We start from the raw sequence: 21,741 nt of genomic DNA on the forward strand, positions 1-21,741 counted from the left end.
AACATTCTTGAAATAATTTTTCCGTATACTTATCAAACACTAGAAAATAAGTACTTACTTATGAAAAAAAATTCTGAGTCAAAAAAATTCAAATAGCATCTCTTTCCCATCAATAGATCCGGATCACAAAAATTGACCCGAATTAGAACCCGGTCTAATAACCCGACTCCGAAATGTATGTATATATAGCCGTTACAGTTTTAACACTTGTAGAAAACAAAAAAACTCCCCATTAACGCTGAAGAAATTCAATACGCCATTGACGCTCTGTATCAAGAAATTCTCAGATTGATCTGCTTAAGACGACGCTGCTATTATTAACACTGTTCATTGCTTTCTCTCTGTTGTTGTTTCGCAATTTTGCCGTTTTGTATTTGATAGAGTAATTCTCTTTTTTTCTGTATCTATGGATGCAGGGAGCAGATACAATAAGTTTCGACCTCCTCTCGTTAATCAGATGTCTCACAAGAAAAGAACTCGAGAGAATGTACGTTTTTAAATTTCATTTACTGTTTTTATTCATTCTGTGTAGTAATTTCTTGGACTGGGTTTTAGAGGATTCTTGTAGTCGAGCCAAATTGAGGTGTGATTAATTGATAAAATTATGAATTGTGATAAATTGGTGTCTCGTTTATTAATTTTGTATGTGGGTTTTGCGTTTTGTTTAGATTTTGAAAAATGGGGTTTTCATAGTAGAGACGAATTAGGTGTAAATGATGATTGATTGATACGTAGATTCTGGGCTCTTGAATTTGATGTATATTAGTGTCTCCTTTTTAATTTTTTGTTTTTGTGGGTTTTGAATTTTCGTTTAAATTTTGCAAATTGGGGTTTTCCACTATGCAATCTTAATTATGAATATAATGTTGTTTGATCAGCTTTCGCTATATATTTTTCCAGTTTTATCAGTTAAGTATGCTAAATGGTGTGGTGGATGTGGTTAGCTGATGACTTGTACTTTCGGGTATCGAATTTTGATGATGGTTTTACTTCATTATTAAGAAAAAGAGGTTGCACCGGGTATGTTGTTGTTGTTATTAAGAGAAAGAGGCTAGGTGAATAAGTTGTTGAAAATTTATTCGTGATGTGTCGATCAAACTTAGGAAACTGGAACAGGGAAGATAGGTAAAAGGCTGTGATTTTACTTTTTTGAGCTTTCATTAATCAATCTAGAGAATATTTTGGACTAGGTGTTTTAACATGTAAGGATGTCAGCTCTTTGCATCATGTCATCCTGGTTTTAGTTGTATTTCTACTGATTGTTTTCGTTGTTTTAGAGTGTCAGTGTTGAGTGGTGTTTTGATATTCATTGTATGAGATTTGTTGTAAGGTTGGATTTTAAATGATATGTTTGTGAAAATGCAGCTGGACAGGTTTATACCCAATCGTTCTGCGATGGATTTTGACTATGCACATTACATGCTCAGTGGTGGGAAGGTTAAAAAGGAACACTATGGAGTAAATTCTCCATCTAAAGAAGCTTACTCGAAGCAGTTAGCAGAAATTTTCAACATGAACAGAACGAGGATCCTTGCTTTTAAGAATAAGCCTCCACATTCGGCTGAGAGAGTTTCTGAATCTCCATCATCTATACAACAGTCAAAAACCGTTAAAAAGAGGAGATACATTCCCCAAGTGAGTTTTTCTTTCTTCCCCATTTTACTATCATTTTTTTTGCATCTGCCCATGCTAACCATACTTATTGTATTAGTGTACATAAATGTTTCATCTTGGGGTTTGTTCCTAACTTGGAGAACTCCTTTCTTGTTAACAGTCTTCGGAGAGGACCCTGGATGCTCCTGACATCCTAGATGACTTTTATCTCAATTTGTTAGACTGGGGAAGCAATAACGTAATTGCCATTGCCTTGGGAAATTCTGTATATCTATGGGATGCTTCTGATGGGTCTGTTACTGAGCTTCTCACGGTTGATGATGATTTTGGGCCGGTGACTGCTGTCAGCTGGTCACCAGATGGAAGAAGCCTTGCAGTAGGCTTGAATAATTCACACGTTCAGCTGTGGAACACCTTGCAGGGGTCTAGCCGATTGGTGAGTAGTTTCTTTCTTCTTCCTTCTTATAGTCTAATTATTATACAACAAATTACGTAGAAATCAAAATATCCAGAGAATTTATCTAAAATTTACTTTATCAGAAGTCTAACATCTTGCCTTTATACACAGATGAGGACTTTACAAGGACACAGATTAAGGGTTGGCTCACTCGATTGGAATGGACACATACTGACAACTGGGGGCATGGACGGTATGATCATCAACAATGACGTGCGTATAAGATCTCACATAGTTGGAACATATAGAGGACACAATCAGGAGATATGTGGATTGAAGTGGTCTGCTTCAGGCCAGCAATTGGCTAGTGGAGGGAACGACAATTTGGTTCATATATGGAGCATATCGATGGGGTCTGCTAACTCTACACACCAATGGGTTCACCGTATGACAGATCACACATCTGCTGTTAAAGCTCTTTCCTGGTGTCCTTTCCAGAGTAATATGGTCGCCTCAGGCGGTGGCATTGGAGATCAATGCATAAAGTTTTGGAACACCAATACAGGGGCATGCTTGAACTCTGTCAATACAGGTTCACAAGTCTGTTCCTTGCTTTGGAACAGACATGACCGCGAGCTTTTGAGTTCTCATGGCTTTATTGACAACCAGCTTGCTGTTTGGAAATATCCTTCTATGACGAAAATTTCTGAACTTCTTGGTCACACATCAAGAGTTCTTCATATGGCTCAGGTATGATTGGTTGACCAAAAATATCACATTGTGTTCGTTTATGCTCATATTTCGCGGTGCTTTCACAGTGTACTGACTTTTCGTCTTGACATATTTCAGAGCCCGGATGGCTATACCGTGGCGACTGCAGCTGCTGATGAGACACTAAGGTTATGGAATGTTTTTGGGAATCCTACTACAGAGACGAAGCCTGTGCTAAAGAGAAAGCTAGAACCATTTTTTGACTTGGCTCAGATTAGATAAACATCATATCATAATGTATTATTTGTATAATTTTCATTTCAATTTGTAATCGCAAGGATCCTTACTAATTCATTTATTTGTATTCTTTATTAGTAAGAACCCTTACTAATTCAATTCATTTATTTGTATTCTTTATTCTTAAGAATCCTTACTAATTCATTTATTTGTACTATTTATTCAGAAGAATCCTTACTAATTCATTTGTTTGTAATTTTTATTCTTAAGAATCCTTACTAATTCATTTATTTGTATTCTTTAATTGTAAGAATCCTTACTAATTTTTTTATTTGTATTCTTTATTACTTTATGCATAATTATTTTTTTTAATCGAGAAATATGTAAATTATCATCAAGATGAAAATTATCTAACATACGAAATTGTAAGTAAAATTTTTATTTAATGTCTCTATCTATTTTAGTTTTTACATATAACTTCATAATTGGTTATTATAAAATGGACATATATAAATTTTCTCTCTTCTTCCTCATTGACTATATGTCTTATTATTTCATAACAAAACTAAACTTTATCACTACCCTTTGAAAAACAAAATACAATCATATGAACATTTTAATTATTCTTTTTTTTTTAAAGATAATAAAAAGGAGAAGATATGTTTTGCATCAATTGGACCACAACAAAAACAAAGAAATGGCCCCCCATACCCCAAGGTCCCCTCAAATCTCAACCCCTACATCCTTATTCCCATGTCCCAATGCTTCCCTTAACCTCAACACTCATAAAAACAGTCTTTCATTAACTTAAACTCCTCATTCTTCCATTGCTAATTCACAATGTTAACCTTCAAATCTCCATTTGATTAGTTCTTAATCACTACTTAATCAAAAAAAAAAGAAAAAAACTTATTAACAAGTACTAGTACACTATTCTTTCTCTCTTCACTTTTTTTTTCTCTCTGTTCTTCTTGCAGGTTTATCCAAAACCCTAGATCTGTCCCCCTTTTGGGTAACCCCAACAACCTCTACTCCCCAACCCCCTCACCACACCACCCCCACACTGAAGAAACACGAAAAAAAAGAGGCTTTTCTTGATTATTTTTTATTCTTTCTGTTTGAGCGTTTACAATATGTTTGTATATTAACTGATGTTTGTTTTCATTTTTGGGTGCAGCTTTTGGAAGAAAAGGGAAAAGGGTGTGTAAAATAAGCAAAAAGGTGAAGTCTTTTTTAGTTCTTGGAGGAGATGAGTGGGACCTCAACGACATCAGTGGTGGGGGTGGGGGTGGTGGGAGGTGGAGGGGAGGTGGGGTATAATGATTATGGATTCCGGCCACCGTTTACGGCGGTGCAGTGGCAGGAATTGGAGCATCAAGCTATGATTTATAAGTATTTAGTAGCTGGGTTGCCTGTGCCACCGGACCTAGTAGTACCTATTCGCCGGAGTTTTGATGCTATCTCAGCCAGGTTCTTCAGTCATCCTAGCTGTAAGTTTCTTCTTTCTTTTTCTGTTCAAATTTTTTTTTTTTTTGGATTTGTTTGTTAATTAGATTGTTTTGTTGTAGTTATGGAGCATTTTATGGTGTTTTGTCAACGTGAAGCTTACTGTAATTTGATGGTGAAATTGGAGCATGTAGATCTAGGACTTGTGGTATTGCATTAAAGATATACATAATATGTACCAAAATGATTTTTAATGTTAGGGTCTTAGATGGAAAGCTGAAACTAAAGAGTTGCCAAAAGGGGAAAGATACGTTCTTTATTAAACGGACTAAAATGGAAAGACAAACAAAAGGAAACAGAGGGAGTATTACCTTTAAAGATGAAGAAAAGATAATGAACTGCCATCCCTTTGTTTTGATTCTAAAATCTTGGATGGAGGAATACTATTACTTTTAGAAGTATTTTCTACTAGAGGTAGAAGCATTCATCCTTCTAGCGCAGCTGTCTAGAGGTAAGAGTGCAAATGCATGATGTGTGACTTCGTTGCTCATCATGGGATCGAACCTTATGTACAAAGGCTTAGGATTTAAGTGGAGAAGGATAGGGATAGAGGAGGCTATCCACCTAGTTTCGAACTGTCTGTTACTGCCCTCAGGGATTTCTCGGTTACATGAAAACATTGTTCTTTTTTCTTATGGTTTGTTAATTTTAGTCTATTATCCATCTAGTTTCAACCGTGCGTCCCTCGTGGGTTTCTCTGTTATATGAAAAAACAATTTTTTTTTTCTAAAAATATTTGTTAGATAATTTAATTTTGGTATTGCACAAGCGGGTTGAATGATCGATGACAGGCCAACAGCAAAGCAGAGAGCTAAGATATGTTTAATTTGAAAGAGTCATTTACAAATTTGTATTTTAGTGCGACTAGTCAAATGTGTATAAACTCGACACAAATAACTCAATGAATTTAACTATTTACTGTAAATTTCCAGATCTTCACACATTCTCAAGCTTCATAATTTGCTTCAAAGTCTGTTTCTTTTGTGTTGTTATTTTAATCATCAAAATACATCAATTGTTTATGATTTAAATAAACAAGGTTATACAACACAGGATTACAAAATCTGTAGAGTAAATAAATGTCAACGTCTGTTACAGAAACTTCAGTCTCATGGAATTTGATGGCAGTGTAGCTATCGAAATTCCATGATACTGGATGCAATATCAATAAATTCTGGCCGTACTTGATTTTAAAAAAAATGCATTTCTCATGATAAAGTTCTTTCTTTTTAGTTGGTGAATGATGGGCTTGTAATGTAAATGTGGTAATGTATATTACATGTGTAGTGGGTTATTGTTCCTATTATGGGAAGAAGTTTGACCCCGAGCCAGGAAGATGTAGAAGGACAGATGGAAAGAAGTGGAGGTGCTCCAAAGATGCACATCCTGACTCCAAATATTGTGAACGACACATGCATCGTGGCCGCAACCGTTCAAGAAAGCCTGTGGAATCTCAAACTACTTCCCAGTCCTTGTCGACAAGTAAATCACACACTGCTACTGGGAGCAGCAATAGAAGTGTAAGTTTCCAAAGCAATAGCAGTGGAAGCTTCCAAAATATGCCATTATATTCTGTCGCTAATTCAGATGGAATAAGTTACGGAAGCACCACCACGAAACTGCAAATGGAGCCCGCCTCCTATGGGATAAATAATAAGGAGTATAGGTACATCCTCTTTGTCCTCTATGGTTCATGTTCTCCTTAAATAGATTTTTTCTCATACTGTCTGTGCAACTTGGAGCCTCGGAACTACGGTAAAGTTATCTCTATGTGACCTAAAGGTTACGGGTTCAAACAGTGGTGCTTGCGTTAGGATACACAACCTACACTACATCCCATTGTGGTGCAGCCCTTTTCCCGGACCTTGCGTAAACGTGGGTTGTGGGATACTTCTTGCATTGGTCTGCCCTTTACTGGTACTGCACCTTGATTATGTGACTCTATAAAAGAGCTCTCAAGTAGTTGGCATGTCATTTTTGTCACTTCATCTAAATTCTTGTGCCGCTTTGCATAAAATCTTGGTGTTTTGCCACATAACTGTTTAATACTGTTTTCAAGTGACAAGTCTTCTGCTCCTATATTCTGTGTTTTCTATTGCTGATGAAAGATAGAGTTGCTGGCTCAAATCTTTTACATTTGGACAGATGCTAAATATGACTTGGCTGACTGTCAATCCCCTTCTTTTTTTGCCCAATTGTTTCAAACTTGAAACTGTCAAGTAGGGGAGATATTCTTCTCTCCTATATTCAGTTACCATCTTCCCTTTGTAAAACTGTTTTAGGTCCAAATTATCTTGCATAGAACAGTGAAAAGACTAGTAATCATGAGTTGCTAATAGGGGATATCACTAATTGTGATGTTATCTCAGATCTTATCTAATCATCTACTTCATTAATTTGAGCTCATAAACTATAGCACAGTTAGAATTATTTAATATTTGTTAGATTCTTATAAGTACGACAAGATTTTTATGGAAGAGGACGAAATATGACAAAGTCTCCCCTGCTATACCCTACTTAATACAAGCATGATATTGTCAATCTTTATCAAAAAAAGAAAAAAATGGTGGTTGTCAATAAAATCTCTTTAATTTGATGAAAGTATATCTTGTTTTTTTAAGCCCTTTTCTTAAGATGATGTTCGCTCTTCACATAGGGTATTGGATACTGTTGGAAGTTCCATGTATGTTTTCTTGTCACTGCTCAGTGAATATGTCTGATATGGTGTATTGTTGGTCTTGCATTTGGTGTAAATGGCATAAAATCCAGTTTCATGAAATGCTACACAGGTACGGAATGGCTCCTGATGTTGATGACCACAATTTCATGCCAGTAGCTTCCACGAGTGTGAGAGGACTTGGAAGTACGGGTTCTAACACAGACAACATGTGGCGTTTGATGCCATCACAAGTTCATTCAAAGGCCAATCTGAAAAATGATTCCCAGCTGTTGGGTAGTTTACCTAATCCGTTTGAGCCTGTGATTGAATCAAAACAGCAACCCCAACATTGCTTCTTCAGCAGTGACGTAGATTCACCTAGTACAGTAAAGCAGGAGCCACAGCATCCAATGCGTTCATTCTTTGACGAGTGGCCTACATCGAAAGAATCATGGTCCAATCTTGACGAGGGATCGGGCAAAAATAATTTCTCCACCACTCAGCTCTCCATATCCATTCCAAATATTTCTTCTGGATTCTCTTCAAGGAGTGCTTCTTCCCCTAAATGGTGAAATTTCAGCATCTTTATCAAACTCTCTGTCCCGTTATAGTTGCAAGTAAGTGTTCCTAGCAAGCTTAACGTTACACTTAGTTTTTTCGCCAGTGCAGATGCTTGAGGAAACTGCGACTGCCTCAACTCTTAGCGCAGTCTGGTGCTATGCAGAGGAATGGTTGTCCTAGTGCTGAACTCCCGGCATAGCAGTAAAAGCAAGACATGTAAGTGGATCGACTCATCAAGTTGTAACCTCTACTTGTATGAGCTTACATGTACTTTTAATATTACTGGTGCATTTAGTCCTTGCATTGTGTTTGTAGTTGTATTTCATTTTCAATACTCTTCTTAAGCAAAAATTATATGGCTTACAGACAAGTGTTGTGCACAAGTTTGCCATAAAAAAATAATGTATTTATTCAAGTTGCTGAATGAGATGATCAATTTTGTGTGCTCCTACTGTGGGAGACAAACCAATTTTATGCTGGAAATCATCTCCTTGAATTTGTGGTTAAAAATGCTATGCATATATATATATAGATAGATAGATAGATAGATAGACAGACAGATAGATTTTGATACATAGAGTTACTCGGTACTTATATTGATAGGAGATAATGGATACACCATAAAATTAATCAAGATGTGTATATATAGGTTGGTTTAAATTTCAATTGATGTAAAATCATGAGTTGATTTTAAATATATATATCTAAGCTTTGATGGACAGAGTTATTCAATACTTGTATTTGTCGGAGGTAGTGATCAAGATGCATACAAATTGATTAAGACACTACAATTGTAAAATAGGAATATTAGTTCGAACTTTCTGTTGGGATGACGAAAGTAACAAAATGGGCCACTTCAAATTCATTACTCCGGCCCATAATAAGATTAATCCAACATCGGCTATATGAGCCCCCAGTAGTTTATTGGATGGGAAAATTGTATAAAATAGCAAACTAATAACCTAAATTAAATGGAATAGCTAGGGTTTGATTTAATTGTGCTCCATAGCAAACATTATCTAAAATTTGCCAGCGTCTCTCTCCCAGGAATCTCGCTCGCCACTCTCCATTCTCGCTCGCCTCTCTCGCTTTATACACAGAAGTGTATAATTCTGTTTCTGTTTTGTATAAAGCGAGAGAAAATTGTATATACACATGCAAAAATGTATATCTTCATGTTATACACTTAATTATACAATTTACAAACATTTTACTTCAAAAATTGCAGAGAAAAAGGCCAACGAATTATACAATTGCGAATTATACAATTGCAGTGAAATACAATTTTCTCTAGCTTTATACAACAGAAGTGTATATATTGTGTTTCTGTTTTTGTATAAAGCGAGAAAAACATATATCTTCTTGCTATACACTTATAATTATGCAATATACATACATTTTAATTCGATTCAACTATATGCAAAGCAAATTATACAATTGCAGCGAAATAGGCCAACGAATTATACAATTTAGGCCAGCGAATTATACACTTTTATATGTATAGCGAATTATACAGTTTTTATGTTTGCTATGGAGCGCAATTATGCAAAGTTTGCTATATTATACAAATATGAATTTTTTGTTTGCTATATGTGAAAGTTGCCCTTATTGGATAAGTCGGGCATTCCCGGCCCACCAAGCGAAACCTGTGGTTTCTTGGTCAAGACCAGCTTTTGCCTTATTTTAACTAAAGGTGGATATAAAATATCAGTATTATATTCATTTGAACTCAATATGCTTTATTTTAACCAAAGGTGGATATAGCATGCATGGCAATACCATATTCATTCAAACTCAATATTTTCGATCATTTATCACTTAATTATGATAAATTAATATTATCTGTAATAATAAATTTTCTCCATACCGAACACTGAAAAACAAGGTTAAGCACATATTTATTTTTTTTACATTTTTAATTCGATAGCTTATGAATAAAAAAAAGATAAATTCCCCACACATTTTTATTTTTGAGAATTGTGAACATTTCATTTTGATGGGTTAATTGGAGACTATGTTGGTCAATACAACATTGATTAATATTCTCATTCTTTTTGACTGATATATAAGAAGACTTGGAAAGCCAAGTCTTAAAAATCATCAAAATTAATAATTTTTGTTGCAAAATATTTGGTTCAATATTTTTTTTATTTTGAAAAAAATTTCCTTTGAACAAATCAATTGGATTATGTATAATCTCTAGCTAATATCAATATGTTATATAATTTTGATTGTACACCAATATTTGTAAATTTCTATATCAATAGTATCTAGAACAGCTTAGCTTATGTGTATCTTAATTATTTAATAGATATTTGTTATTCCCACAAATTTAGATAACTATGCACATCAAAAAATAGATAGATAAAATAAAATCACCCATCAACATTTTTCCTTTTTATCTAATCTCCCATTATTGTTTTTCCAAGTCATTGACCACCCTTAAATACTAGTACTTTATTTATTAACATATTTAAATTACTCAAATTATTCTTTTTTTGGCTAATGTGGAGTACTATATTACTCCATGTGGATGGAGATATTAAATAGGAAAAAATGTTTATCACATTAGTAGTGCCATTTTATCATAAATGGTGTTGACAGTGGGACCCCAAAAAAAAGCATAAATATTATATAAATACATTATTCATATTTTAGCGTAATCTCTAAAATTTTGTGCTATTTTTAAAAATTATAAAAATGACTTCTAGTGTATCCCTATCGCCTCTCGAATACATCCTTCTCTCCTCTCGAAATCATCACTCTCCTCGCAGATACCTTCCTCTCATTATGTAATTGTATCATTCGCAACTCATGAGCTATATATCCACATGTTTTTTAATGTATCTGAGATTCTGTAACTTAAATTGAGAAAGGATAAAGAGCATACATAACTAGCTCTTAACACTATCAAATTTTTGTTACTGATACGATATATTTTTGTAATACGTTTGATCCTTTCTCGAATTTTATGCATAATCATTTTTCCACAAAAGAAGAAAGAGAGATGAATGCATTGTGGATCGTATTTTCAATAATTGTGTACCAACTTTGTCATCTTTTTTCAATCATGTTCATAAGTTCTTTTTCAAAGACTTTACTTAGGAATCCAAGTAATATTTGCCTTCTACTTTTTTAAAATATGATGTGAGTAGAATAATTTCACTTTTATTTGCAAGTTTGCTGGAACCCATGATACTTTTTATAGTGGTAGGGTTTTTATTCACAAGTTTGCGATTTTTATTAAAAGTTGTGATTTTAATGAAAAATTTTGACTTTAATGAAGATTTGCGACTTTTATTAGAAGTTGTGACTTTTATAAAAAGTTGTGTCTTTAATGAAGCGTTGCGACTTTATGAAAAGTTATAACTTTTATGAAAGATTATGAACATTTCGAAGGGTTGCAATATTTTCCAAATAGTTGTAACATTTCTAATAGGGCGTTGTAAACATTTGTTCACACGACCCTTTGTTGTTTATAAATTGAGGGATTTCCTTTTACGTTAAAACAACAAAAATCATGATCTTCTTCTTCTCTTCCGCAGAATGAAATATTCGTGTATTTTACTCCTGTTGAATAACTTACTGATACTACTTTTGTATCAATACCAGAAAGGATGTAACCTCTGGTATTGGAGGGAAATAGTTTTTTTAAGGGGACATTGTGCTTTCAGTGAACTCGATCCTTTCTATTTCATTCTATTTTTATATATCATAATATATTTTTTTACGCTCATTAATTTATGCTTATGATATTAATTATTATATATTAGTATATATTTTAAACTTTGTTGTTTATATTTTTGCAAAATTAATATCTCCAATTATATTAAATATATACACATATAATATATATATTTATTATGCAGAAAATAATTATTTTACTCAATTCCAAAAAATTCATCTTTTGATATCAATCATCTTGATAAGCTATCAAAGTCATATGGAAATTAATAAAATATTGTCTTCTAAATTTTAAAAAGAGATGATAATAATTATCAATTACGTATCTAAATTATGTTTGAATTTTATGATATCGTTGGAATCACCCCCTCTAATAAATATCTGATTTTTTTTAAAAAAATATCTAGCGTATGTAAAATGATGTTTTTGTATTTATTTGATTCTTGAATATTCGCTTTATTTATAGAATTTGAAACTTCATGATAATAGCTATTTTTGAGTTAGTGGACTGAAAAGTGACTATTTAATTTGTAAATTTTATCTATTCAAAACTCGATAAATAATGCACTTATCTCTATATCCTTCTTCACTAAAACATCATACTTTCAATTATTTGAAATTATCACGTGTACTTAATCCACACATCATTACACGCTCCGATCTCACTACCAAGGCACAGGGGTTGTTAATTATGTCACAAATCACAATATATTAGTAGTAAAATTAGGTTTCTATAATCCCAATTCTTTGTCATGATTTACTCTTTTATCAAACAACTTCCCTATTTGGTGTTTCTTAGTCCTTTTTTGAGAGCAAGAAGGGTCCATTTCCAAAAAAATAATGGATGTCTATTTGACTCATAAAGCCACATAAAGTTATATTATTTTAATTTTTTCAAAACACGAGAAGCTACTTAAAAAAGGATTTATTTTTTTTTTTAAAAAAGTAGTTTTAATTTGTGGACATACTTTACTGTTTGGGTGTTTATTTTTTCGGCATAATATTAGATGTACCTTTTAGTTTGATCCATTTTACATTTATGTCCTTCAACTTTGAGTTTGCACGAGTAGACACTTAAATTTGTATAAATTTGAACAAGTAGACGTATGAGTTTTACCTGACACGATATATGTAAGACACTACGTAAGACAAAAAATGACATGCGTGTTTATTTGTTGAATTTTATACAAATTTAAGCAAGTTAAAAGGATATTTTTTTTTTTATGTATTATGTCTTTTTTTTCCAGAGAAATGAAATATATCATACATGAGCAGCTTTATACTATTGGTTTTGATAGTTAGCTTTATACATCATTAGCAAATAGTTATCTTGTGAGATCAACAATTTTTGAGAAAAAAATGGCTGAATCTGCTGTGAAAATCTTGCTAATGAGCATAGAGTTTGTGCTTGACAATCCAGGATATGTGATTGGAGGAGTTCGTCACGAAATCTCAAAGGTGAAACTTGAGCTAGAGAGCATAGGTTCATTTATAAAAGATGCTGAGAAGTGTAAAAACCAGAATGAAGGGGTATGTATTTGGGTGGTACAAGTGAGGAACGTAGCGTTTGAAGCTGAAGATATAATTGATGAGTTCTTGTATCATGTGGATAGCATGAAAAGAAGCGGTTTTAGAGGGCGTCTAGCTGGTGTATTTTACATTCCAAAGGTACTGTGGTTGAGGTATAAAACTGCCCTGGAGTTGAAGAGAATCAGATCTGAGATTATAGACATTGCAAAACGAAGCAAGAGGTATGATCTAAGTCACATGGAAGCATCCTCGAACGCTGGATCAAATTCACTAAGTTGTTGTAGTTGTGTGCAAAATATTGGAGAATCTTCACTCTTCATTCAGAATGATGAAGTTATAGGGATCGATAAAGTGAAAGACTCGTTGCTGTCAAGTTTGGAGAGAGAGGAGGCTCACCGTGTTGTCATTTCTGTCGCGGGCATGGGTGGTTCAGGTAAGACAACTTTAGTTGCGAAAGTCTATACTAGCCTGACTGTGAGGAAGAACTTTGACTGTTGTGCTTGGGTTTCCGTCTCACAAAACCACACGATTGAGGACATGCTCAAAAAGCTGATCTCAGAGTTTTTCGTTGAAAAGGAAGATCTGATCCCGAAAAACTTGAAGTCAATGGACTACAGGCAGTTGGTGGAGACTCTTGTGAAGTTCTTGCACAACAAGAGGTATATTGTTGTATTTGATGATGTATGGAACAATAATTTTTGGAGACAAATAAGTGTTGCTCTTCCAGATGATAAAAACCGGAGCAGAGTCATCATAACAACACGAAATGAAGACATTGCAGCTTACCCTTATGGTCCTGGTGCATCGAATGTTTTTCGTTCCAAACCTTTAGCTGATGAGTACGCGTGGATGCTATTTTGCAACAAGGCATTTTCAAGTCAGCCGGATTGCAAGTGTCCTCCTGAACTGGAGGAAATAGGCAGGACATTGGCGAAAACATGTGAAGGTCTACCATTAGCAATTGTTGCTCTTGGAGGACTAATGGGGTCTAAAGATAGGTCGGAAATGAAATGGAGGGAAGTTTACGACAGCTTAAGTTGGCATATCAGCAACAATAAGTTACTGGATGAGGTTAAAACTGTTATGTTGTTGAGTTTCGATGATTTGCCTTACTATCTTAAGAACTGTTTTTTGTATTGTTGTCGTTTTCCGATGGGAAAATTGATAGGAGCAGGCAGACTCATTAGAATGTGGATGGCTGAAGGTTTTCTGGAAGAAAAGAACAACCTGAATTCGGAAGAAGTCGGGAAAATCTATCTCAAGGAACTGATTTCTAGGAACTTACTCCAGGTTGTAAAGCATCAGAGTTTTATAAGGCCGAAGACTTGCAAGTTGCACGATCTGATGTGGGAGCTAGCTCGTTCGATCTCAGAGAAGGAGAATTTCTTGTCTATATGTAGTGAAGAAATACTGGAGAAAGATGAGATAAGAGCACGTAGATTGTCCGTGCACAATGTTGATGGAACGGATAAGATAAAAGGTGATTTGACACACGTTCGATCTTTCTCTATGTTCAATGACAAAGTGGAATCCAAGTTTTTGTCGGATGGTCTATTATCCAGGTTTAGACTACTGAGGGTGTTGGAGTTGAACGATGCCAAAGTTGATTCGTTGCCTGATGAACTAGGTAACTTGTTCAATTTAAGGTACTTAAGTCTGGGTGGTACAGGAATAAAAGAGCTTCCAACGTCTGTGAATCGACTGAGAAACCTACAGACGTTAGATATTAGGCGAACAGAAGTGAATGTACTACCAAATGGAATCACCGAGCTGCATAATCTGCGACATCTTCTGGCCTATGGCAAAGAGATAGGATCGGAACATTTTGCATATGTTAGAGGGGTGCAAGTTCCGGGCAAGCTGTGGAAGATGAAGAACTTACAAGTTCTTAATTGCATACAGGCAAACGCGGATATAGCACGTAAGATAGTGAAAATGACTAAGCTTAGAAGGATTGAGCTCACAAATGTCAAAGAAGAACATATGAAGAATTTATGTTCGTCCATCAACAAACTTAAATTCCTTCACCATCTACTTGTGATGACAGTGGATGCAAATACAATTCTTAAATTAGACGATCTCTCGGGGACTCCATCCATTTTCCGGAAGCTTACTTTAGTTGGAAGAATGTGCAAAGTTCCTCGTTGGTTTCCTTCGATGCTCAACATTATGCATTTGCATTTGCATTGGAGCCACTTCCCAGAAGATCAGGATCCTATCCCCTGCATCAGTCAGCTTCCGTGTTTGGAGCATCTTGTGCTGGTTAATGCCTATGCCAGCCAGAAACAGCTGCACTTAGAATCAGGATTCCAAAAGCTCGAGGACCTACACATTTCATGTTTGCCAGAGTTGGATGAAATGGTATTCCTGGAAGGAGTTATGCCAAAACTCGTTCGTCTGCATATACATGATTGTCCTAAACTTAAGGAGGTGCCTCAAGGACTTGAATATCTTACCAATTTGGAACAGATGAATCTGAAAGAAGCCTCATTAGAACTCGTTCAGAATGTTCGTGGTAAAGGAAGTAGCAGTCGTTCAAAGGTTAGACGGATCCCATCCATCAAACATTACTATGAGGTTGATGGTGTTCATTTATATGAAAGCCTATCCTAACACATTGTGTCCAACAGGTACTACACTTTCTTCTTCAATTCTTGTAGCATTCTGTGAAATTGATTGTAGCCTTATTACTTCAGACATATTAGCTCTGACTGCACTCTCATTCAAAATACAGATTGGCGTGGAACGTTGCAATAAATCTCCTACATCTGTGATGGTGAACGTGTCGTCCTTCCACTGGTTTTTGAAGTGCCCTTCTAGCTATTTCTCTACCAATAATTATTCAAATTGGTTTGTTTTCCTAGTGTGTGATTTAGGTGATGTGTAATGGTGCATGTTTGGATCGGCCATATGAATCATCAGTGTCGTTTTATTATTTGCATTTCATATTATGCAAATACAAGTGTGAGTTGTAATAAGAACAATTTGTTGCTGAAAACATGATGAATCATTTGTTGCTGCAAGCCTGCAACTGTGCTGCCATTTCTCAACGAGCCTATCAGGGCCGTATCTAATTTATCGGTGGTCACTTCATATAAACCAGTACTTACGATGCAAAATATAAATCTATGTGTAAAAACTCAATAAATAAATATGAGCCCATAACATTAACAATGTAAATGAGTTCATTGCTAAAGATTGAACTCATAAAATTTAAATGTTGAACGTTTCTGGCGAAAATCTCAAAGTATTTTGTTACATAAAGAACTTTACAATAAAATATAGTTAAATCATTAATTGTTGAAGCTTAAACCAAATTCTCGAAGTTATAAGTTTTTTTTTTCTTTTAGATGGCTCTGTCAATTAAAAGTTTATCAAACAGGATTAATGTTGCCTAATGATGATTTATGTGTTGAGAAAAGTTCTCATCTATGTGAACAAGCATTCAAAAGGTGCAAAATCATAAGAACTTACTCATTTTTTCTATTATTTTTACCTATCTTGACTAGATACCAGGTTCGAGTCCTTAGAAATGGGGAAAAAAATCTTATTATGAGCGCTACCTGAATGAAACTTACGCTAATTTGAATTAAATTGGGTCTTAATACAAATATGAACACCGAATGAAAAATCCAATAGCCCTGATTCTTGAAGGCATATAAGTCAGAACATTATGCTGAATGTGCGACTGAGACTATATTTAGTGAGGCGAATGTTCATTTCATGATATTAGTTTATTGAATCTTATTCAGTTCGAATAGCGGTTTAACCATTAAGATTTAACACCAAAAACATCAAGAAAAATCACTTAAAATAAGGTGACAAATCAAATGAACCATGCACATGACTCGTGAGTTGCCAGATGCATCTTATATTTGGTCAAAAGCAAATACTATCACATTATAGAATAGTCAAAAGCTTAGGACAACCTAAAATAAAGGTATGAACGAAACTCAAAAGTCAAGGACTTTATATCCAAATGGTATAAATATAATTATTTAATTTACTATTGGATTATCAGTTAAACCATTAAGAAAAAAATCCACCACTAAGAACCGATATCAGATAATAAGAGAAATTAAAATCGTTACTGAAATAGCTAAATAATTAACCTATTATCGATAAATCAATAATTTTTTTTCTGTTCGAGCTATCGTTTTGAATAATCTTACTCCACTGTCACTTTGTAAAATAAGCAAAAGTTTGAGATAACCTGAAATAGAAGTATGAACTGAACTCAAAGAGTTATATCCAATTGGCATAAATATAATTATTTAATTTACTATCACAAATTATCAGTTAAAACATTAAGAATCGATATCAGATAATAAGAAAAATAAAAATCGTTACTGAAATTACTAAACGAATAACTCACTAACAATAAATTAACAACTTTTTTTCTATTCGAATTATCAATTTTGAACGATCTTAATTCACGACCAGTCATTAATATCAAATAAAACATTTTATTCTTTGATAAATTTACAAATGGCTATAGATTCAACTATTTCGAGGTAAATGAATATTCAAATTTGAAATATCAGCGGAAAAAAAAAAGAAAAGGGAGAGGGGACTCACCGACTCATACTAAACGGCATCGTTTCAGCTCGCAAAATCTACTTGTTTGGGGATCAAATTTCATTAGTTCTCCTTGTTTCAGAATTTGCAATTCGAAATTGGGAGCTCCGACTCAAAATCACCGGACGTAGTTTTCCGATCATCACCCGAGAAAAAACTGATATAATCGCCGGAAAGGTAAGTTTCAGATCCCGAAATTTCACTTTGTATTTGAAAAATCACAGAGAAATAGCTGGAAAACGCGTTTTTTATGATTGATTATGCAATCACCAATAGATTGTTTTAACGGGCAGATGGCATGGAATTGATAATCGATGATAAGTATAGCCAAACTGAAGTAATATGAGATTGATGTGAAATTGTGTAATCTATACGTTTATTAACCCTACTTGTTTGAGATTTGAGGAGAAATTGTTATTGATGTTGTTACTAATGATTGTGATGTAATCTGCACTTCTATTAACACATCATATCTGAAAAAACTAGAGAAAAAGCGTAAAAGGCATTATTTTATGGTTTAATGTTTGTTTAAATTGATTGTACAATCACCTACAAATTACTCTATATTCAGGATACATATAGCCGAACCAAACTAGTCTTAGATAGAGGTGAAATGTTAGTGATGATTGTGGTGTGTTGTGCACTTCTACCATCAGTTTATGGCTGAAAAAAACTAGAGAAACTTATGCCCTAATTATGTCCTGTTTTAAAGAAAAAAAAGAATTTTTTATCGATGGTGCAATCACTGCTAGCTTGTTTAAAGACGAATTACTAAGTATTGAGGGTTTCGTATAGCCAAACCCAACTGGTTTGAGATTGAGGTGAGACTATGCTAGTTGTTGTTGATGGTGATTGTGGTGTGGTCTACACTTATACTAACAGCTTATATCTGAAAACCCCTAGAGATATAGCAGAAAAAACTCAATTTTAGTATTTATTCTTTTTTAAATTCATTTGAATTGATTGTGCAATCATCTATAGCTTGTTTTAAGAAAAATTATTGAGTATTGGAATAAACAGGCAGACGGAATGGAATTGATATTTGATGATTCGTGTAGCCAAACCGGAAGTAGGTTGAGACTGGTGAATTTGTATAGGCATATTTATTAACTGTAGGAACTATTTGAGATCGCTTACACCAATTATCTCATTGGAGGGGCTCTAAATTTTTGTATTTCTTTTGTCTTTTGGGAACTTCTACTATCTGTTGTTGATTTTTTTTTTTTGTATTAGTCTTTATATCAGTTATTGTTGAGTCCCCCACATCTCGAATACTGTTTGGATTGGCTTATTTTAAGTTGAAGTAGCTTAAGAACTTGTTTTTAAGTAAAAAAGACAAAAATAAGCCAAAAGCCATAAGTGAGAATTCCTAACGTATGGCTTATACGTCAAAAGCCATAAGTCCGTGCAAACAGGCTCTTGGTCTCCTTGTATGGCTTGGGAAATTCTCATCTCTTGGGCTAGCTTTTTGGGTTGAGTTAGGTTCAAGGTCGATTTCTTTGTCAATTATCTTGTTGCAAGGGGCTTTAAGTTTTTTGTATCTTTGGTCTTTTGGGAGGCTCTCACTATTTGTCTGTTGGTTTTTCATCTTCCTCTACCTTAGAAATCAACTATTTTGGGTTGTTATATGTTTGTGGAATTGAATTGTTGTTGTCGGCCTAATTTTGAAACTTATCTGAATTTGATCTGATTTTCTAGTTCAAATTGGGAATTGTTTAAAAGCTAGGGCTTCAACTTTTTTATGCTTAACTAATGATTTTGGTGTACACATCCTATTACTGTTCTGATTTTAAGATCCGCATTTTGAATTTCGAAAAGCTAGGGTTAGGAGTGTTGATGATGCTTATGTTGTGATTTTCAGTATAAATGGACTGTTATGATTTTTAGCTCTGAATTTGGAACTTTGTAAGGCTGTTAAGGTTTGGAAATCTGGTGCTTACATGTTAGATTTTAGTGAATACAGCTTTTTTACTTCTGATTTTAGCACTGAATTTGGAGCTGCAAAACTGCCAGGGTTTGGAAATTTGATGCTTACATGTTGATTTAAGTGTATACAGCATTCCACTTCTGGTTTTGGCTCTTTGTGACTGTGGAAACTATTATATTTGAATGGTAATGCTTAAAAATTAATGTTTTGGTGCATACAGCTTGCAGGTGAAAAACAGTCAACATGCCGGCCACCGCAGGTAGAGTTCGCATGCCTGCGAACAATAGGGTACACAGTAGTGCAGCCCTACAGACGCACGGCATCTGGCAAAGTGCTATCGGTTATGACCCATATGCTCCTAGCAAGGATGAAGACAAGAAATCATCTAACCAGAAGCCATCGTCGGCTGCAGATCCCGAAAATGCTTATGCAAGCTTTCAGGGTTTGCTTGCACTTGCTCGAATCACTGGATCAAATGCTGATGAGACCCGTGGAGCATGCAAGAGGTGTGGGCGGGTTGGCCACCTCACTTTCCAATGTAGGAATTTCGTGAGTGTTAAGGATGATAACAAGGATAAGGATGCAGATGCAATTGAAGCTGCCGTGTTGTCTGGATTGGAGAAGATTAAGGGGCATGGTTCTAAGATGAAGGGGAAAGCAGAAAACGAGGATAGCAGTGAAGAAGAGGAGGAGAGTGAGAGTTCTGATTCTGATTATGATTCTGAAATGGAGAGGGCAATTGCTGAGAAGTATGGTAAGAAGGTGAGTAGAAAGTTAAAATCATCATCTAAGAAGCACAAAAAGAAAGATTCTGATTCTGATGACGAGTCAGACTCTGGAAAAAGGAAAAAGAGGGGTAGATCAAAGAGGAGGAGGAGTGGGAAGAAGAGGGGACACAGTGATTCAGAGGATGATGATGAAGATAAGGAGCGTAGGAAGAGGAGGAGGGAAAAGAGGAGGAAACGGGATGACTCATCAGATGAGGAGGAGGATCGTCGGAGGAGGAGAAAAAGTAGGAAGGAGAAGAGGAGGAGGAGAAGTCATAGACATGCGGACAGTTCTGCTGAATCAAGTGATGAATCGCCTCCAAGGCACAAGCGTAGGAGCAGGAGAGCAGCAGCCTCAGCATCTGATTCTGACGCCAGCAACTCTGATGATGCACGAGTAGGCAGGGACAAAAAACGTTCTGAGAAGAGGAGCAGGAAACGTCATGATGATGAAGAGTAGTAATGTACCCCTGAAAGGAGATTTATCATCTACTATCTGGATTGCAGGTCCATTTCTTTCTATGGAACTTGCTTATCTAGGAATTCTGTGTATTTGTCATTGTCTATTTTCATCTTTTGCCTCAACAAATATTCGTCTGCTTGTAATTTTCCCTTCATGGTCCTGAGTATTGTTCAACTGATGTTGCAGTACTGCATCAGTTATTCAGGATATTGCTATCCTTGTTGAACTTGCATCATGTTATCCTTTTGAAGGTTTTGTGGAGTTATTAGTTACAATCCGCAACTTGTGCAACTTCATAGGGTGGTATTAGTTGAACTGATATACGAGCCCTATATTTACTATATTTATCAACATCATGTGTTAAAAATTTCAAGAAATATGTTACGGTAGCCTTTGATATTTGATTGTGCTAGACCCTTCGTTATTTTTTTTCACATTTCTAGGAATTGTATTCCGAATGTGGTGTACTCTGATTTCTGGTTTTACTCAATATTGTTAATCGCCTGAAAACCATATGTCAAAAGAAAGATAAGATCATAGGGTCAAGCTGGCAAAAGTTACTGGAACACACTAGCAGTAGAACAGTTCCTTTAACAAACTAAAAAGCCAGAAACTGCTTGATTTGCAAATCTGGTAGTTGCAAAGGAAGAGTAGCATTAGCACTTCTAGGCACCCAACACAAGTCTTCTTCCCTTCCCTTCTTGTAGCACTTCTCCAGTTCTGGATCTTTGTGCTGGCCCGGAGGCGATACGAACTCCAAGAAGTACACTGATATTTAGTGAATGAGATGTATAAGATTTATCAAACCCAACAGCCTAGTGCTCTATGAAGTGGGTACAAACTTTAGAGACTTGGGTTTAAATTTAACGACAATAAAAATACTTGGTGATTTCTTGTGATTTGGTTGAACCTTGGTGAGCAGGATTACTCGGTAACTGTGATGGTGGGAGGTCTCATGTAGCCATGTACTTGGTGGAAATAGATGACGTGTGGGCTTTGAGCCATCTATTAGGGAGGGGATCGAAAATTTTTTTGGTGCCTGTATAGATTGTCGAATCTTCATGACATCAGAGGAACCTAGTGTATCAGTAAAGAGTGTTCCAAGAT

At 35.1% G+C, this 21,741-nt stretch overlaps 4 protein-coding genes across 7 annotated transcripts; all 4 read left to right on the forward strand.

Moving 5' to 3' along the window:
• The first annotated feature begins 202 nt into the window (after positions 1–202).
• On the forward strand, positions 203–3,176 carry LOC107027259 (cell division cycle 20.1, cofactor of APC complex-like). 2 transcript variants are annotated; one of them, XM_027918882.1, is made up of 6 exons: positions 203–325; positions 417–487; positions 1,366–1,635; positions 1,775–2,050; positions 2,183–2,761; positions 2,861–3,176. In XM_027918882.1, exons 2-6 carry the CDS (start codon positions 458–460, stop codon positions 3,002–3,004), a joined length of 1,299 nt encoding a protein of 432 aa, XP_027774683.1. In that variant the 5' UTR covers positions 203–325; positions 417–457; the 3' UTR covers positions 3,005–3,176. The 2 variants fall into 2 exon arrangements, with proteins under 2 accessions (XP_027774683.1, XP_015083928.1); XM_015228442.2 differs by having other exon boundaries at positions 204–487.
• Positions 3,177–3,691: 515 nt separating this feature from the next.
• LOC107026622 (growth-regulating factor 4-like) lies at positions 3,692–8,166 on the forward strand. 3 transcript variants are annotated; one of them, XM_015227663.2, is made up of 5 exons: positions 3,692–3,971; positions 4,137–4,449; positions 5,753–6,131; positions 7,255–7,692; positions 7,789–8,166. In XM_015227663.2, the coding sequence occupies exons 2-5, from the start codon at positions 4,209–4,211 to the stop codon at positions 7,799–7,801; spliced, it is 1,071 nt and encodes a 356-aa protein (XP_015083149.1). In that variant the 5' UTR covers positions 3,692–3,971; positions 4,137–4,208; the 3' UTR covers positions 7,802–8,166. The 3 variants fall into 3 exon arrangements, with proteins under 3 accessions (XP_015083149.1, XP_027775048.1, XP_027775049.1); XM_027919247.1 differs by having other exon boundaries at positions 3,692–3,878; XM_027919248.1 differs by having other exon boundaries at positions 3,695–3,971; positions 7,794–8,166.
• A 4,430-nt stretch (positions 8,167–12,596) lies between these two features.
• On the forward strand, positions 12,597–15,923 carry LOC107026898 (disease resistance protein RPM1). Its single transcript, XM_015228009.2, has 2 exons — positions 12,597–15,529; positions 15,634–15,923. The coding sequence occupies exon 1, from the start codon at positions 12,729–12,731 to the stop codon at positions 15,510–15,512; it is 2,784 nt and encodes a 927-aa protein (XP_015083495.1). The 5' UTR covers positions 12,597–12,728; the 3' UTR covers positions 15,513–15,529; positions 15,634–15,923.
• Positions 15,924–17,485: 1,562 nt separating this feature from the next.
• On the forward strand, positions 17,486–21,007 carry LOC107028917 (CAX-interacting protein 4). Its single transcript, XM_015230160.2, has 2 exons — positions 17,486–17,654; positions 19,625–21,007. The coding sequence occupies exon 2, from the start codon at positions 19,648–19,650 to the stop codon at positions 20,629–20,631; it is 984 nt and encodes a 327-aa protein (XP_015085646.1). The 5' UTR covers positions 17,486–17,654; positions 19,625–19,647; the 3' UTR covers positions 20,632–21,007.
• Positions 21,008–21,741: the final 734 nt, after the last annotated feature.

Source organism: Solanum pennellii, chromosome 8, assembly GCF_001406875.1.
Source record: "Solanum pennellii chromosome 8, SPENNV200".
Lineage (NCBI taxonomy): Eukaryota > Viridiplantae > Streptophyta > Magnoliopsida > Solanales > Solanaceae > Solanum > Solanum pennellii.

Excerpts from the sequence above, each read along its gene's own strand:
- LOC107028917 (XM_015230160.2), top strand. The coding sequence starts at position 19,648 with ATGCCGGCCACCGCAGGTAGAGTTCGCATGCCTGCGAACAATAGGGTA.
- LOC107026622 (XM_015227663.2), top strand. The coding sequence starts at position 4,209 with ATGAGTGGGACCTCAACGACATCAGTGGTGGGGGTGGGGGTGGTGGGA. Across the intron at positions 4,450-5,752 it reads GTTCTTCAGTCATCCTAGCT|TGGGTTATTGTTCCTATTAT; the intron begins GTAAGTTTCTTC and ends TTACATGTGTAG. Across the intron at positions 6,132-7,254 it reads ATAAATAATAAGGAGTATAG|GTACGGAATGGCTCCTGATG; the intron begins GTACATCCTCTT and ends AATGCTACACAG.
- LOC107027259 (XM_015228442.2), top strand. The coding sequence starts at position 407 with ATGGATGCAGGGAGCAGATACAATAAGTTTCGACCTCCTCTCGTTAAT. Across the intron at positions 2,051-2,182 it reads TGCAGGGGTCTAGCCGATTG|ATGAGGACTTTACAAGGACA; the intron begins GTGAGTAGTTTC and ends CTTTATACACAG. Across the intron at positions 2,762-2,860 it reads GAGTTCTTCATATGGCTCAG|AGCCCGGATGGCTATACCGT; the intron begins GTATGATTGGTT and ends GACATATTTCAG.
- LOC107026898 (XM_015228009.2), top strand. The coding sequence starts at position 12,729 with ATGGCTGAATCTGCTGTGAAAATCTTGCTAATGAGCATAGAGTTTGTG.